The 18,206-nt window shown below is 50.6% G+C and overlaps 1 protein-coding gene and 1 non-coding gene across 2 annotated transcripts in view; one reads left to right on the top strand and one right to left on the bottom strand.

The window, feature by feature from the left end:
• Window positions 1-18,206, top strand: part of LOC144509511 (caspase recruitment domain-containing protein 11-like) — a 103,355-nt gene that overhangs the window by 84,008 nt on the left and 1,141 nt on the right. Inside the window, exons 17-22 of the mRNA XM_078238416.1 lie at window positions 840-1,086; window positions 5,113-5,185; window positions 6,248-6,368; window positions 11,118-11,273; window positions 14,185-14,300; window positions 14,977-15,092. Coding sequence (XP_078094542.1) covers window positions 840-1,086; window positions 5,113-5,185; window positions 6,248-6,368; window positions 11,118-11,273; window positions 14,185-14,300; window positions 14,977-15,092 — 829 coding nt within the window. The remainder of the gene's footprint in view (window positions 1-839; window positions 1,087-5,112; window positions 5,186-6,247; window positions 6,369-11,117; window positions 11,274-14,184; window positions 14,301-14,976; window positions 15,093-18,206) is intronic.
• On the bottom strand, window positions 12,868-12,940 carry trnak-uuu (transfer RNA lysine (anticodon UUU)). Its single transcript has one exon. It is a non-coding gene; the product is annotated as a tRNA-Lys (tRNA).

Below are 18,206 nucleotides of genomic sequence, written 5' to 3'. Positions count from 1 at the left end.
GCAGCAACTCTCTCGTACATTTGTCCTTTTATTTACGCTAGCTAATCCCCCTGACACTAAGGGGCAATTTACCATGGCCAATCCACCTAACATCTTTGTACTGTGGGAGGAAACCGGAGCACCCGGATGAAACCCACGCAGACATGGGGAGAATGTGCAAACTCCACACAGACAGTCACCCGAGCCAAGAATCGAACCTGGGTTCCTTTAGGAAGGGAAATCTGCTGTCCTTACCCGGTCTGGCCTACATATGAGTCCAGAGCCACAGAATGTGGTTGACTCTTAAGTACCCTCGGGCAACTAGGGATGGGCAATAAATGATGGCCAGCCAGTGACACTCCTGTCCCCTGACTGAATAAAAATAAGTGTGCTGTGGTGCACAGGACCCCTTCCCCCTTCCCCTCCGAGTCTACTGATTTTTAAAATTCATTTGAGGGACACGGGCGTCGCTGGCTGGGCCAGCATTTATTGCCCATCCCTAGTTGCCCGAGGGCAGTTGAGAGTCAACCACATTGCTGTGGCTCTGGAGTCACATGTAGGCCAGACTGGGTAAGGACGGCAGATTTCCTTCCCTAACAGGGGCACTAGTGAACCTGATGGGTTTTTCTGACAATCGACAATGGTTTCATGGTCATCAGTAGATTCTTAATTCCAGATATTTTTTATTGAATTCAAATTCCACCATCTGCCGTGGTGGGATTCGAACCCAGGTCCCCAGAACATTAGCTGAATTTTTGGATTAATAGTCTGGCGATAATACCACTGGGCCATCGCCAATGTGCGTCTGCTGGCGTAGACCAGTGCTTCTTTCACACCAGTTTTAATATGTGCACCTCCAGGTTGCAGGGAGGCTGAGGGGATCCTGGGAGACACGGACGGGGTAACCATGGCTCGAGGCTCCTTCTACATCCGAGTGAACCTGAACATCCTGGGCCAAGTGGACAGCTGCTCCTTACAGGTCAAGTGCGACGAGATTCTGCGCGTGTTGGGCACAGCCCGCCAGACAAAATACGAGTGGCAGTGCGCCAGAGTCGACCCATTTACCATGAAGGACCTGGAGCAGGGAACTATCCCCAGCTACAGCAGGTACAGGACAAGCTATTCCATCATGGCGTAGTGGCATTGTCACTGGACTAGTAATCCAGAGACACGGGGTAATACTCTGAGGCTTGGGTTCAAATCCCGCCACGGTAGATGGTGAAATTTGAACTCAATAATAATCTGGGATTAAGAATCTACTGATGACCATGAAACCATTGTCGATTGTCAGGAAACACCCATCTGGTTCACTAATGTCCTTTATGGAAGGAAATCTGCCATCCTTACCCGGTCTGGCCTACTTTCACAGTAACTTCATTGTAATATTGATGTAAGCCTACATGTGACAATAATAATTTTTAAAAATGTGACTCCAGACCCACAGCAATGTGGTTGGGCGGTACGGTGGCACAGTGGTTAGTGCTGCTGCCTCACAGGGACCCGGGTTCAATTCCCAGCTTGGGTCACTGTCTGTGCAGAGTCTGCACGTTCTCCCCGTGTCTGTGTGGGTTTCCTCCGGGTGCTCCGGTTTCCTCCCACAGTCTGAAAGATGTACTAGTTAGATGCACTGGCCGTGCTAAATTCTCCCTCAGTGTACCCGAACAGGCGCCGGAGTGTGGCGACTAGGGGATTCTCACAGTAACTTCATTGCAGTGTTAATGTAAGCCTCCTTGTGATAAATAAATAAAATTGACTTGACTCTTAACTGCCCTCTGAAATGGAGGGCAATTAAGGATGGGCAATAGATGCTGGGCCCAGCCAGTAATGCCCCTTCCGTGCCCGTTGGGCCCCGCAGTGACTGGGGTGTATCATTGACTCTTTTAAGTTTGATGTTTCCTTTACGCTTTGTCTTTTGGTTTGGCCGGTTCTCTTCTATTTGGGGGCTGCCCTTCTCGCTTTGTTCCTGAGTTTGTTTGATTTAATTCACTTGACTCAGGCTAAATAGAAAGCCAGAAATGTCCGTATCCTGTGAAATGATGTTTTAAAAATCTATAGGGCCACAGAGCAGCCAGATTAATGGCAAATAGACTAACAATGGGTTAGAGTCATGTTGACAGGAGGAATAAGGAGCCCACGTATTCCTAGGAAGATACAAAAACTCAATTACATAGCTTGCACAAGGAGCGCTTGTGGCACAGTGGGTAGGGCCCCTGCCTCTGGAGCCAGAAGCTCCTGGTTTGATTCCCCTGCCAGGAATTGTTTTTTTCATTCATTCATGGGGCATGGGCATCGCTGACTGGCCAGCATTTATTGCCCATCCCCAGTTGCCCTTGTTCAGAGGGCAGTTGAGAGTCAACCACATTATGGGCGGCACGGTTAGCACTGCTGCTTCACAGCTCCAGGGACCTGGGTTCGATTCCCGGCTTGCGTCACTGTCTGTGTGGAGTTTGCACATTCTCCTCATGTCTGCATGGGTTTCCTCCGGGTGCTCCGGTTTCCTCCCACAGTCCAAAGATGTGCGGGTTAGGTTGATTGGCCATGCTAAAAATTGCCCCTTAGTGTCCTGAGATACGTAGGTTAGAGGGATTAGTGGGTAAATATGTAGGGATATGGGGGTAGGGCCTGGGTGGGATTGTGGTCGGTGCAGACTCGATGGGCCGAATGGCCTCTTTCTGTACTGTAGGGATTCTATTCTATTCTATTGCTGTGGCTCTGGAGTCACATGTAGGCCAGACCGGGTAAGGATGGCAGATTTCCTTCCCTAAAGGACATTAGTGAACCAGATGGGTTTTTCCGACAATCGACAATGGTTTCATGGTCATCAGTAGATTCTTAATTCCAGATATTTTTTATTGAATTCAAATTCCCACCATCTGCCGTGGTGGGATTCGAACCCAGGTCCTCAGAACATTAGCTGAGTTTCTGGATTAGTGGCGACTAGGGGATTTTTACAGTAACTTCATTGCGGTGTTAAGGTAAGCCTAGTTGTGTCACTAATAAATAAATTTCAAACTTTAAAAAACCATTACTGGTTCATGACCTTTGACCTGACTCCACATGCTCTCCCCCTCGCCAACCGGCTGCTGGGCCTTGACTCGGCCTACTGCCTACCCTAAGCCTCCAGGCAGCAAGCTGCTGTCCCCAACCCCACACTACCGCCCAACTTGTGGTGGCGTGGAGTTTGACAGGGGCAACTGCTTGAACTGGACACCAAACACACAAGGCCAACTCCCCCGTGCCATCTTTGACCAACTGCAAACCAGGCTGCACGGGAGTCCCGTGCATCCGTGGCGTAACCTTGACGATAGGTCATGATGTCAAATTATAGCGTCTGGGTATTCATGGCACGGGGCAATGAATACACACGGTATTACACAAACCGCCACGGGATGATGCGAGGCCTAACTTGTCAGACTTCGGCCGAGATTCTCCGATCCCGCAACCCCCCCCCTCCAACCCCCCGCTACCGCTGACAGCGAGAGTGGAGAATTTGGCGCTCAGTCAGATCTCCGTTCACAGCAGCGGGACTGGAGAATCACAGCCGCCAGCAAGGTCGGAGAATCTCCTCCCTTCATCTCTCTGTGTCTCGTCATCAGGAGTCCGAAACCTTGACCTCTGGCCCTAACGTAGCCAGCCCACCCCCCTCGCTCCCCTAGGCCCCAGGACAGATTCTCCAGTCTCGTCCAGGGCGAGACCCGTTGCGGGCGAGGATGGAAAACTTGGCGTTCCAGCAAAACTCCGTTCACTTTCAAACGGCATTGGAAAATCCCCACCCTCGAACGAGGACGGACAGTTTTAGCCTCTGTCTGCAAAATTCCGTACACGTGCTCTGAGATTGAATCTCAATCATTCCAATCGCAAAGAGTTCTTAATTCTGAGAGAAAAACAAACGATACACTGATGTGATCAGCTGACAGTGAGGTGTAACTGGACTGTTCCTAATGGCGCTTCTCTTTCTCCCTTCATCCCTCTCTCCATCCCTCTCTCCATCCCTCTCTCCATCCCTCTCTCCATCCCTCTCTCCATCTCTCCCTTCATCCCTCCCTTCATCCCTCCCTTCATCCCTCCCTTCATCCCTCCCTTCATCCCTCCCTTCATCCCTCCCTTCATCCCTCCCTTCATCCCTCCCTTCATCTCTCCCTTCATCTCTCCCTTCATCTCTCCCTTCATCTCTCCCTTCATCTCTCCCTTCATCTCTCCCTTCATCTCTCCCTTCATCTCTCCCTCCATCTCTCCCTCCAACTCTCCCTCCAACTCTCCCTCCAACTCTCCCTCCAACTCTCCCTCCAACTCTCCCTCCAACTCTCCCTCCAACTCTCCCTCCAACTCTCCCTCCAACTCTCCCTCCAACTCTCCCTCCAACTCTCCCTCCAACTCTCCCTCCAACTCTCCCTCCAACTCTCCCTCCAACTCTCCCTCCAACTCTCCCTCCAACTCTCCCTCCAACTCTCCCTCCAACTCTCCCTCCAACTCTCCCTCCAACTCTCCCTCCAACTCTCCCTCCAACTCTCCCTCCAACTCTCCCTCCAACTCTCCCTCCACCCCTCCCTCCACCCCTCCCTCCACCCCTCCCTCCACCCCTCCCTCCACCCCTCCCTCCACCCCTCCCTCCACCCCTCCCTCCACCCCTCCCTCCACCCCTCCCTCCACCCCTCTCTCCACCCCTCTCTCCACCCCTCTCTCCACCCCTCTCTCCACCCCTCTCTCCACCCCTCTCTCCACCCCTCTCTCCACCCCTCTCTCCACCCCTCTCTCCACCCCTCTCTCCACCCCTCTCTCCACCCCTCTCTCCACCCCTCTCTCCACCCCTCTCTCCACCCCTCTCTCCACCCCTCTCTCCACCCCTCTCTCCACCCCTCTCTCCACCCCTCTCTCCACCCCGCCCTCCACCCCTCTCTCCACCCCTCTCTCCACCCCTCTCTCCACCCCTCTCTCCACCCCTCTCTCCACCCCGCCCTCCACCCCGCCCTCCACCCCGCCCTCCACCCCTCTCTCCACCCCTCTCTCCACCCCTCTCTCCACCCCGCCCTCCACCCCGCCCTCCACCCCGCCCTCCACCCCGCCCTCCACCCCGCCCTCCACCCCGCCCTCCACCCCGCCCTCCACCCCGCCCTCCACCTCCCGCTTCCTCAGAGCTCACCAGCTCCTCCTGGTTAAAATCTACGCGCTGATGGGAAACTTCCGGAAAAATGAGAGGGACAAGAAGGTAAGGCGCCAATGAATTTACAATCTACCGGAACCACGTCATGACTCCGGCCTCTCCCCACTCAGGAATTCCCATGTTGCTCTAATATATAGTCACGCGTTGATCTCAGTGGGCGGCACGGCGTCACAGTGGTTAGCAATGCTGCCTCACAGCGCCAGGGACCCGGGTTTGATTCCGGTCTTGGGTCACTGTCTGTGTGGAATTTGCATGTTCTCCCCGTGTCTGCGTGAGTTTCCTCCGGGTGCTCCGGTTTCCTCCCACACTCCAAAGACGTGCGGGTTAGGTGGATTGGCCATGCTAAATTGCCCCTTAGTGTCCAAAGATGTTCAGGTTAGATGGATTGGCCATGTTAAATTGCCCCTTAATGTCCAAAGATGTGCAGATTAGGTGGATTGGCCATGCTAAATTGCCCCTTAGTGTCCAAAGATGTGTTGGTTGAATGGATTGGCCATGCTAAATTGCCCCTTAGTGTCCAAAGATGTTCAGGTTAGGGGGATTGACCATGCTAAATTGCCCCTTAATGTCCAAAGATGTTCAGGTTGGGGGATTGACCATGCTAAATTGCCCCTTAGTATCCAAAGATGCGCAGCTTAGGCTGATTGGCCATGCTAAATTGCCCCTTGGTATCCAAAGATGTCTAGGTTAGGGCGATTAGTGAGGCAAATCCAACTGGTGGATCTTGGTGAAGTGATCTTAACCCTCAATAAAGTAAAAAAGAAATCCCCGTTAAATAGTTATAATATATAATATCGAACAGTCATAAATCCATTAGATGGAGGCCATTTTGTTCGATACTAACATTCCATGGAGTGATCCTCGTATCCCTGGAAACTTAATTCCCTCGAATTCCCATCCTATTTCCATTTGGAATCATGAATCCACTGTGTTGAAGATCGTGTTGCCTTATTTCATATTTGTATCCCGGAATGGAACAATCAGTATTCTTATTTCCTGGTTGTTACTCGGGTTTCTGTGTTGCTTCTTTTGGGAGGTTTGGACAAACAGACGCCAAGTTATTTCTCTTCTCACTGTTCCTGCTCTTCCCTCTTGTGTTTTGTAAAGTTTCTGAAGAACAATGTGAAGATGAAGAAGTTATGCCCAGACCAAGTGAGGATTGTGCCAGCCAGCCTTCCAAGGCGCCAGCCCAGTGCCAGTAACTCATCTCTCAGAATCTGGCATGACAGTGAGTGCAAGGCGACTCTGCATGAAGACCAAGGGCGGGACTTTCCATTCCTCCACTCCCCCCCCCCCCCACCCACCACACACAGCGTGTATCATGGAGGCGACCCACCATTGGCCAGTGATGGGACCTTCCAGTCTCGCCTCTGCCAATAGGGTTTCCCGTTATTTTTGCCCTCCGTCGCCGGGGAAACAGCAGCAAGGCCTAGCGAGCCACTCAGTTCAAACAGGAAGGGGAGATCAATGCTCACCCAGCCAGCGACGCCCACATCCCATGAACGAATAAAAGAAGATAGAGTCATAGACGGTCTATAGCACAGAAAGAGGCCACTCAGCCCATCGTGTCTGTGTCAGTTGAGAAAAAGGCCACTCAACTGTAAAGTTAAGGCGCTTGGGATTGTGGCTCATATCTTGAGATGGATAGAAAGCTGGTTAGCAGAGTAGAGTTGACCGAGGAGAACCAGTGGATGTGTTTATTGAGACTTTCAGAAGGCTTTGGACAAGGTCTCACACAACAGACTACAATGTAAAGTTAAAGCACATGGGGTTGCAGGTAGTATCTTGAAATGGATAGAAAGCTGGTTAGCAGATAGGAAGCAAAGAGTTGGCATAAATGGGTCTTTTTCCAATTGGCAGGCAGTGACTAGTGGGGTACTGCAGGGATCTGTGCTAGGATCCCAACTGTTCATATTATAAATGAATAATTTGGAAGAGGGAACTGAATGTATTATCTCCAAATTTGCAGATGATACAAAGTTGGGTGGGAGGGTGAGCTGTGAGGAGGATGCAGAGATGCTTGAGCGTGATTTGGACAGGCTGAGTGTGTGGGCATCTGCATGGCAGATGCAGTATAATGTGGATAAATGTGAGGTTATCCACTTTGGTAGCAATAATAGGAAGACAGATTATTCTTAGAAATCTTAGAAACCCTACAGCATAGAAAGAGGCCATTCGGCCCATCGAGTCTGCACCGACCACAATCCCACCCAGGCCCTACCCCCATATTCCTACATATTTACCCACTAATCTCTCTAACCTACCCATCCCAGGACACTAAGGGCAATTTTAGCATGGCCAATCAACCTAACCCGCACATCTTTGGACTGTGGGAGGAAACCGGAGCACCCGGAGGAAACCCACGCAGACATGAGGAGAATGTGCAAACTCCACACAGACAGTGGCCCAAGCCGGGAATCGAACCCAGGTCCCTGGAGCTGTGAAGCAGCTGTGCTAACCACTGTGCTACCGTGCCGCCCAACTGTGCTACCGTGCCGCCCATTATTATTTGAATGGGTGTGAATTGAGAGAGGTGGATACTCAATGAGACCTTGGCGTCCTCGTGCATCAGTCGCTGAAAGTAAGCGTGCAGGTACAGCAGGCAGTAAAGAAGGCAAATGGTATGTTGGCCTTCATCGCGAGAGGATTTGAGTATAGGGATAGGGATGTTTTGCTGCAATTGTTGGTGAGGCCACACCTGGAGTATTGTGTGCAGTTTTGATGTCCTTATCTGAGGAAGGATGTCCTTGCTATAGAGGGAGTACAGCGAAGGTTTACCAGGCTGATTCCTGGGATGGCAGGTCTGTCTTATGAGGAGAGACTAAGTCGGTTAGGATTATATTCACTGGAGTTTAGAAGAGTGAGAGGGGATCTCACAAAAACGTATAAAATTCTAAGAGGGTTAGACAAGGTAGATTCAGAAAGAATGTTCCCGATGGTGGGGGAGTCCAGAACTAGGGGCCATAGTTTGAGGATAAGGGGTAAACCTTTTAGGACTGAGGTGAGGAGAAATTTCTTCACCCAGAGAGTGATGAATGTGTGGAATTCACTCCCACAGAAAGTAGTTGAGGCCAAAATGTGTGATTTCAAGAAGAAATTCGATGTAGCTCTTGGGGCTAAAGAGGTCGAGGGATACGGGGGGGAAGGGGGGATCAGGATATTGAATTTGATGATCAGCCATGATCAATCTGAATGGTGGAGCAGGCTCGAAGGGCCAAATGGTCTCCTCCTGCTTCTAGTTTCAATGTTTCAACCTCATCCCACATTCTAGCATTTGGTCTGTACTCCGGTAGGTTACGACACTTTGGCTGCACATCCAGACAACTTTTCAATGAGTTGCGGCTTTCAGGGAGTGAGTTCCAGACCCCACTCCTCAAAACCCTCTGAGTGAAAGAAATCTTTCCTCCTTTCCCCTCTACTCTTCCTCGAGATTGCCTCCTGAATTGCTGACCCCCTGGTTCTTAGGTGAAACAGGGGGTGTCACTCAAGTCAGGTGGGTGAATGTTTGTTGCTACCCAGGCAACCATAGGCGCAATTGGAAGCTAAATAATGGGGAGATGATGGCCTAGTGGTTTTATCGCCAGACTATTAGGGTGGCATGGTGGCACAGTGGTTAGCACTGCTGCCTCACAGCTCCAGAGACCCAAGTTCAATTCTGGCCTTGGGTCACTGTCTGTGTGGAGTTTGCACGTTCTCCCCGTGTCTGCGTGGGTTTCCTCTGGGTGCTCCGGTTTCCTCCCACCGTCCAAAGGGTGAGATGGATTGGCCATGCTAAATTGCCCCTTAATATCGGGGACTAGCTAGGGTAAATAGGTGGGGTTATGGGGATAGGGCGTGGATGGGATTGTGCTCGGTGCAGACTCGATGGGCCAAATGGCCTCCTTCTGCACTGCAGGGATTCTATGATTGTATTAATCCAGAAACTCAGTTAATGCTCTGGGGATCCGGGTTCGAATCCCGCCACGGTGGAATTTGAATTCAATAAAAAATATCTGGAATTAAGACTCTACTGATGGTCATGAAACCATTGTTGGAAAAACCCATCTGGTTCAATAATATCCTTTGGGGAAGGAAATCTGCCGTCCTTACCCGGTCTGGTCTACATGTGACTCCAGAGCCACAGCAATGTGGTTGACTCTCAACTGCCCTCGGGCAATGAGGGATGGGCAATAAATGCTGGCCAGCCAGCGACGCCCATGTCCCACAAATGAATAAAAAAACAACAGGGTGTAAAACAGATGAGCCATCTGCTCTTGATGGCTGCATGGGTTAAAATTACTCCCAGGCCCTTGTCACTAGGTGGTGGGGGGGTTGGGGTGGGGGGGCGGGGGGAGGGAGGGGAGGGGCAGAATGCAGATACAGCAAAGAGTTAGGAAGGCAAATGATACATTGGTCTTCATTGCAAGAGGATTTAAGTACAGGAGCAAGGATGCCTTACTGCATCTGTACAGGGTCTTGGCGAGATTACACTTGGAGCATTGTGTGCAGTTTTGATCTCCTTATCTGGAAAAGGATATATTTGTCTTAGAGGGTGTGCTGTGAATTTTCACCAGATTCCTGGAATGGTAGAATTGTCGTAAGATTTGATTTATTATTGTCACATGTATTGGGACACAGTGAAAAGTATTGTTTCTTGCGCGCTATACAGACAAAGCATACCATTCATAGAGAAGGAAGTGAGAGAGTGCAGAATGTGGTGTTGCAGTCATAGCTAGGGTATAGAGAAAGATCAACTTAATATAAGGTTACCCCATTCAAAAGTCTGACAGCAGCAGGGAAGAAGCTGTTCTTGAATCAGTTGGTACGTGATCTCAGACTTTTGTATCCTTTTCCCGATGGAAGAAGGTGGAAGAGAGAATGTCCGGGGTGCGTGGGGTCCTTGATTATGCTGGCTGCTTTGCCGAGGCAGCGGGAAGTGAAGACAGAGTCAATGGATGGGAGGCTGGTTTGCGTGATGGATTGGGCTACATTCACAACCTTTTGTAGTTTCTTGCGGTCTTGGGCAGAGCAGGAGCCACACCAAGCTGTGATACAACCAGAAAGGATGCTTTCTATGGTGCATCTGTAAAAGTTGGTGAGAGTCGTAGCAGACATGCCAAACTTCCTTAGTCTTCTGAGAAAGTAGAGGCATTGGTGGGGCTTTCTTAACTATAGTGTCGGCATGGGGGGACCAGGACAGATTGTGTCCTATGAGGTATGAGGAGAGATTGGATCGACTGGTCCTGTATTCACTGGAGTTTAGATGAATGAGGGGGGACCTGATTGAAATATCTAAAATTCTGACAGGATTGGACAGACTGGATACAGGAATGTTGTTTCCTCTGGCTGGGAGGGCAGAGGGGGCTAGAACAAGGGGTCACAGTCTCAGGATGTAGGGTGGGCCATTTAGGACTGAGTTGAGGAGAAATGTCTTCACTCAGAGGGTGGCGAACCTGTGGAATTCCGTACCACAGAAAGCTGTGGAGGCCACGTCACTGAATATATTTAAGAAGGAACTAGATAGATTTCCAGACTCTAAAGATGTATGGGGTATGGGGAGAGCCGATGGTATGGCATTGAGATAGGGCGGCAGGGTGACACAGTGGTTAGCACTGCTGCCTCACAGCGCCAGGGACCCAGGTTCAATTCCCGGCTTGGGTCACCGTCTGTGTGGAGTCTGCACGTTCTCCCCGTGTCTGCATGGGTTTCCTCCGGGTGCTCCGGTTTCCTCCCACAGTCCGAAAGACGTGCTGGTTAGGTGCTAAGTTCTCCCACTGTGTACCCGAACAGGCGCCGGGCTGTGGTGACTAGGGGATTTTCACAGTAACTTCATTGCAGTGTTAATGTAAGCCTGTGACTAATAAATAAACTTTTGAAGATCAACCGTGATGGTGATGAATGTCGGAGCAGGCTCGAAGGGCTGAATGGCCTCCTCCTGCTCCTATCTTCTATGTTTCTATGACAACAAATCTTCTATCAAACTGTTGGTGTGTTGCAGATAAGGATGAAAAGATCTTGCCCTACAGCCTGGTTCAGCCAATCACGGTTCAGCAAAAACGGCCAGTGATCATTCTGCCAACGTTATTGGCCAAAGCTTTGATGAATCGCCTTCTCCAGTCGCCATCTGCATCGGAGTTTACCATCGTGCAGCCAGGTGTGTACCGCTCCTTCACATAGACTGACATAGCAGCAATGGCGGCCATTTGGCCCATTATGCCTCTGCTGGCTCTTTAGTCCCCCACTGGGGATGGGTTTTTCTTTGACGTGTGTGAAGGGGGGGATGATTCCACCAGTACGGACCTGACAATTACACCTTCCAGTGAGGTTAATGTGGCTCGCCACTGATGGTGGGAGGTGGGGACAACCGCTTCCTGCCACCTTGGCCTTCTCACGGTATTTTCCGCTCCCGCCGTCAATGAGGACGGGAGCGGAAAACTCTCCCTGCCCGCCCGCCGGCCTGGCAGAGCCTAAAGATTAGAGCCAAACTTCTCAGGAATAAAACTAAGAAGCACGTCTTCACGCAAAGTTGGCCTTTGGAACTCCTTTCCGCAAACGGCAATCGACGCTCGGAGTTTTCCAGTCCCGTCCACACTGCGGGAATTGTCATGGTGGAATGGAAAATCTGACAGACCAGAAAAAGAGCCCGTTTGTCTTTGGGCAGAGACTGGGAAATCCCATCCCAGCAGTTCATTTCAAATCCGGGATTGACAGGGTTTCTGTCGAGCCAAGTTTTCAAGGGACCGTGGGCAAAGACCTGTAGTTAGATCACACCAGTTGGGCCACACCTGGAGTACTGTGTACAGTTTTGGTCTCCTTACTTGAGAAAGGATATACTGGCACTGGAGGGGGTGCAGAGGAGATTCACTAGGTTGATTCCGAAGTTGAGTGGGTTGGCTTATGAGGAGAGACTGAGGCTATACTCATTGGAATTCAGAAGAATGACGGGGGAGATCTTATAGAAGCATATAAGATTATGAAGGGAATAGATAAGATAGAAGCAGGGAAGTTGTTTCCACTGGCGGGTGAAACTAGAACTAGGGGGCATGGCCTCAAAATAAGGAGGAGCAGATTTAGGACTGAGTTGAGGAGGAACTTCTTCACACAAAGGGTTGTGAATCTGTGGAATTCTCTGCCCAGTGAAGCAGTTGAGGCTACCTCACTGAATGTTTTTAAGGCAAGAGTAGATAAATTTTTGAACAGTAAAGGAACTAAGGGTTATGGTGAGCGGGCGGGTAAGTGGAGCTGAGTCCACGAAAAGATCAGCCATGGCCTACTCCTGCTCTTATTCCTTATGTTCTTATCACGGATCAGCCATAATCTTATTGAATGGCACAGCACAGATTGGAGGGGCTGAATGGCCTCCTCCTGTTCTTATATGGACAGAGTGCAACCAAATGGGCCACTGCTGAATTGGGGATTAGAATCATAGAATCCCTACAGTGCAGATGAAGACCATTTGGCCCATCGAGTCTGCACCGACCACAATCCCACCCCTATCCCCATAACCCCATTTACCCGAGCTAGTCCCCGTGACACAAAGGGGCAATTTAGCATGGCCAATGCACCTAACCAGCACATCTTTCGGACTGTGGGGGGAAACCAGAACACCCGGAGGAAACCCACGCAGACACGGGGAGAATGTGCAGACTCCATACAGACAGTGACCCAAGTCGGGAATCGAACCCGGGTCCCTGGTGCTGTGAGGCAGCAGTGCTAACCACTGTGCCAGCGTGCTGCCCTCAAAGCATCGCCCAACCAGGGACTTGAACCCTGGACCCTCAGATTAAAAGTCTGGTGTTCTACCGACTGAGCTATCCAGGCCCATGTACATTTCTGTACAACTTTGGAGAGAGTGAATGGATGTTGTTAGGGCCCAAACTAGAAACTCCAATGTGTTTTGTGAAGTTTGCCAAGACCCTAAATTTTACATTTGATTTTGGCATTAGGGTGAACATAAATTGTTTCACTCCAGGTATGATTCAAGTGACCCACTAGGAAGCTTTTACCAAACAAAGTTTATTTAAGATCACAGTTAAAATATAACAAAAGGAATTAGCTTAACTTTTATCAATCATAAGACTTAAACATGACACGGTATAGCTCCTAACAGCTAGCTTTCTCTGATGTTCCAATCTAAAGCTATATGCCACAGATACACGCCCTGCCTTAGCATTAGTTGGCACAAAAACGAGTACGCTGGCGGGTTTCCAGCTTTTTAACACTTCTGGACAGAGATCCCGAGAGCAGTTTCCAGAGAAGGACATATCCTCCAAACAGCAAAACCTCAGAGAAGTAAACCCAGTCTCCAAAAACAACAACACTTAAACCCCCAAACTCCAACTCCAGAGAGAGAGGAAAAATAAACACTGCTGTCTCTCTTAACTTCAAGCAGCACCAGAAAACCGAAACTAAAACTGGAATGCTGTACGAAAAATAGCTGTCCCCAGTCACATGGCCTGACCTGTCAATCGTCCCATGGGGGCAAAACGGTGGCACAGCAGCGCAGCCTCACAGCGCCAGGGACCCGGGTTTGATGCTGGCCTCGGGTGACTGTCTGCGTGGAGTTTGCACGTTCTCCCTGTGGGTTTCCTCCGGGTGCTCCGGTTTCCTCCCACAGTCCAAAGATGTGCGGGTTAGGCGGATTGGACATGCAAAATTGCCCCTTCGTGTCAGGGGAATTGGCAGGATAAATATGTGGGGTTGTGGGAATAGGGTCTGGGTGGGATTGTGGTCGGTGCAGACTCGATGGGCTGAATGGCCTCCTTCTGCACTGTTGGGATTCTATGATTCTATGAGCTCGAATCAGCAATCCCAGGGGAACATTAAAACCACAGAACACTGCATTAGTTCAGATTAAAATCAACATGGTGCCAATTATACTGCTTCAGTAACAATAGGGGACACCGGCGGCAGACAACACGGTGCCGACAAAGTTCTAGGACCTGCTAGAAACATCCTGCAGAGAAACATGGTTAAGTGCGTTTCTTTAAGGCACAGTTCCATCAAAGGATAAAGGGTCGTTTTTGTCACTCCATTGCGAATAATATCGACTGTTCCTTTCCTAGAGATTGTCACGGAGGAGCAGCTCAAGACCAAGATTCGATTCTCCTTGCAAAAAGTTAGGAATGAAGATAAATATGAATGTATCACACTCAAAACTATCAGAGAGGTTATAGCTGAGGTACAGTCTTTATTTAACATTGGAGGGTGCAAGGGGTGGGGTGGGGTGGAATGAGAGTGGAAGTGGTCCTTGTGAAGGTGGAAGGCACATTAACCCTGTTCCAAACTCCACATTGTATCCAGGATTCTGTGTCTCTGAATAATTGAACGGGATGTTTTTTTTAAGTTTATTTATTAGTGTCACAAGTCGGCTTACATTAACACCGCAATGAAGTTACTGTGAAAATCCCCTAGTTGCCACATTCCGACGCCTGTTCGGGTACACTGAGGGAGAATTTAACACCTAAACGGCACATCTTTCGGACTGTGGTAGGAAACCGGAGCACCCGGAGGAAACCCACGCCGACACGGGGAGAACGTGCAGACTCTGCACAGACAGTGACCCAAGGCCAGGAATCGAATCCGGGTCCCTGGCGCTGTGAGGCAGCGGTGCTAACCACTGTGCCGCCGTGCACCCCACCCCCGCATCCGTTGACCTTGGATAGGATTTTCCAGTCCCGGAGCAAGCGGGCGAGTCTGGAAAATCCCGCCCAACATCTTGCATCCGTGTGACTCTTCTTCAAGGCGATAAGGAATATTTCAGGTTGGATTTGAGGAGGATGTTTTTGTAAACAGGCGCTCCAATCCTGTCCGAGCTCTCCAGGTTTTATTCAAGTGTTGTGTTGTATCTTTCTAAGGGCAAACACGGATTGCTACCAATCGGAGTCCACTCTGCCAAGGATTTAATCGCGGAAAAGATCTATGCCATTATCATTCACATCAGAGTGACCTCAAAAAACATCAAGAAATTGAGGTAATGTCCCAACTGCATTGGTGGGGGCTGAGGGGGAGGTGGGGGGGGGGCAGTGTGGGGTGAGTGGTGAGCGGTGGGGGGGGTGAGGGATGGGGTGAGGGGTGTGGGTGGGGGGGGGGTGAGGGGTGGGGGATGGGGGTTGAGGGGATGGGGGTGAGGGGGTGAGGGGTGGGGGGGATGAGTGGGGGGGGTGTGGGGTTGAAAGGGGGTGGGGGGGTGAGGGGTTGAGAGGGGGTGAAGGGTTGGGGGGTGAGGGGTTGGGGGGGCGGGGGGGTGGGGGGTGAGGTGTTGGGGGGGTGAGGGTTGGGGGGGTGAGGAGTGGAGGAGTGAGGAGTGGAGGGTGAGGTGTTGGAGGGGTTGGGAGGTGAGTGGGGGGGTGAGGGGTTGGGAGGTGAGTGGGGGTGTGAGGGGTTGGGAGGTGAGTGGAGGGGTGAGGGGTTGGGAGGTGAGTGGGGGGGTGAGGGGTTGTGGGGGGTGGGGGGGGTGAGGGGTTGGGAGGTGATTGGGGGGGTGAGGGGTTGGGAGGTGAGTGGGGGGGGTGAGGGGTTGAGGGGGGTGGGGTGTGAGGTGCCAGGCGGAACAAAAGGGATCAGTCGGGTCCATTGGATAAATGGAGGCTCTTCACACCCCCTGGTGGCCAGATTGGTAGCTGCAATTCCAATTGCAATCGGAATCAACAAAGTCGCCAGGGTAAAAGTAGTTTATTTATTAGTCACAAGTAAGGCTTACATTGACACGGCAATGAAGTTACTGTGAAAATCCCCTGGTCTGTGTTGCGATCTCTGATCCAATCTCTACGGTTTCAGTGGCCTCCATCTTGTGATATTTGAACCCAAATGACGGTGTCCATTCCTTATCATCCCTTGGGATCTCAACTGGTTTCCCAATGCGAGACTGACCATTGTCAACTTTGCCTCAAACTGTTCCTTATTGACAACCTTTGCATTCTGATGTTACTCGGCTGCTGTCAACATTATTGCAAAGCATGTTGGGAGAGGGGGAGAGGTTTCCATGTTGGGGTGCTGGAGGTACAATTTGTAAAACTACTTAACAACCACGTGGGAGAGAGAGCCATTCGAGAACCCCCAGCACTATACTCGGAAGAGGAGGGGGGAGGATTCAGGGAGGTGGGGAGAGGTCCTGTAGGCCCCAGTGTCTCAGTGGAGCCTCTTTACAATTGTCCCCAGCTAACCAGCCACCCCTGCTGCAAAGTATACAGCCTGGTATGGTTCACTTTAACTCTGATACACGCACTGGAGATTATTAATGCTGACAGTCTCTGCCCAGACCTGCATGTGGATACTGTCCTTCTGGGTGAGAATTTGGAAATTTGTCATAGAGTCACACAGCACAGAAAAGGCCCTTCGGCCCACCGATTCTACACTGACAATAACTACCTCGATGACTCTATAGACAGTTACATGGATAAGAAGGGTACAGAGGGATATGGGCCAAACGCGGGCAATTGGGACTAGCCTAGTGGTTAGGAAAAAGGGCGGCATGGACAAGTTGGGCCGAAAGGCCTGTGCTAGAAACCTCTGTGACTCTAACCAGGATTAATAACTACACGCTAATCCCATTTTCCTGCACTTATCCCATGTCCTTGAATGTTATATTTCAGTTGCTCATCCAAATATATTTTTAAAGGTTGTAAGGTTTCCAGCCTCCACTATCTTCCCAGGCAACGCATTCCAGATTTCCACCACCCTCTGAGTGAAAATGGTTTTCCTCAAATCCCCTCTGGATCTCCTGCCCCCTCACCCTAGAACACCCTCAATCACCCCCTTGTGATTGACCCCTCAACCAAGGGGAACAGCTGCTCCCTATTCACCCTGCCCCTACCCCTCATAATCTTATAAACCTCAATCATGTTCCCCCCCCCCCCACACACCCCCTCCACCCACCCCCACCCCCCCCCCCCCCCCACCCCCTCCACCATCCCCCCCTCCCCCACCTTCTCTGCTCTAAATCATAGAATAATCATTAAATCCCTGCAGTGCAGAAGGAGGCCATTCGGCCCATCGAGACTGCACCGACCACAATCCCACCCAGACCCTATCTTAGGCCCCCTGACACAAAGGGGTAATTTATCATGACCAATCCACCTAACCCTTTGGACTGTGGGAGGAAACCAGAGAACCCGGAGGAAACCCACGCAGACACGGGGAGAATGTGCAGACTCCAAACTCTGGCCATTAGCACAGGAAACATTGAGGCCATGTAGAGACATGCTAGTCAGTTAACTCAACACAATTCTAACATCTTTGTTGCCGTCAACCTCATTCCCTTAACTCAACTAGTCCCCAACTCCCAGACACATTGGTGTGTGCCAAGTAGAAAGGCATTCAGGCTAGTGTGATTTGATTTGATGTATTATTGTTGCATGTATTGGGATACAGTGAAAAGTATTGTTTCTTCTAAACTGTACAGACAAAGCATATTGTTCATAGAGTACTTAAGGGCGGCACAGTGGCACAGTGATTAGCACTGCTGCCTCACAGCGCTAGGGACCCGGGTTCAATTCCCGGCCTGGGTCACTGTCTGTGCGGAGTCTGCACGTTCTCCCGGTGTCTGTGTGGGTTTCCTCCGGGTGCTCCGGTTTCCTCCCACAGTCAAAAGATGTGCACGTTAGGTGCATTGGCCATGCTAAATTCTCCCTCAGTGTACCTGAACAGGTGCCGGAGTTTGGCGACTAGGGGATTTTCACAGTTACTTCATTGCAGTGTTAATGTAAGCCTACTTGTGACTAATAAATAAATGTAGGGGAGAAGGAAAGGAGAGAGTGCAGAAGGTAGTGTTACAGTCATAGCCAGGGTGTAGAGAAAGATCAACTTAATATAAGATAAGTCCATTCGAAAGTCTGATGGCAGCAGGGAAGAAGCTGTTCTTGAGTCGGTTGGTACAGGTTCTCAGACTTTTATATATATTTTTTGTATATTTTTCCCGACGAAAGAAGGCGGAAGAGAGAATGTCCAGGGTGCATGAGGTCCTTAATTATGCTGGCTGCATTCCCGAGGCAGCGGGAAGTGTAGACAGAGTCAATGGATGGGAGGCTGGTTTGTGTGATAGAATTCTAGAATCCCTGCGGTGCAGAAGGAGGCCATTCGGCCCATC

This window comes from Mustelus asterias, chromosome 21 (genome assembly GCF_964213995.1).
Source record: "Mustelus asterias chromosome 21, sMusAst1.hap1.1, whole genome shotgun sequence".
NCBI lineage: Eukaryota > Metazoa > Chordata > Chondrichthyes > Carcharhiniformes > Triakidae > Mustelus > Mustelus asterias.
Note: the sequence above shows the minus strand (reverse complement) of the source record. Positions and strands in the feature narration are given on the sequence as shown.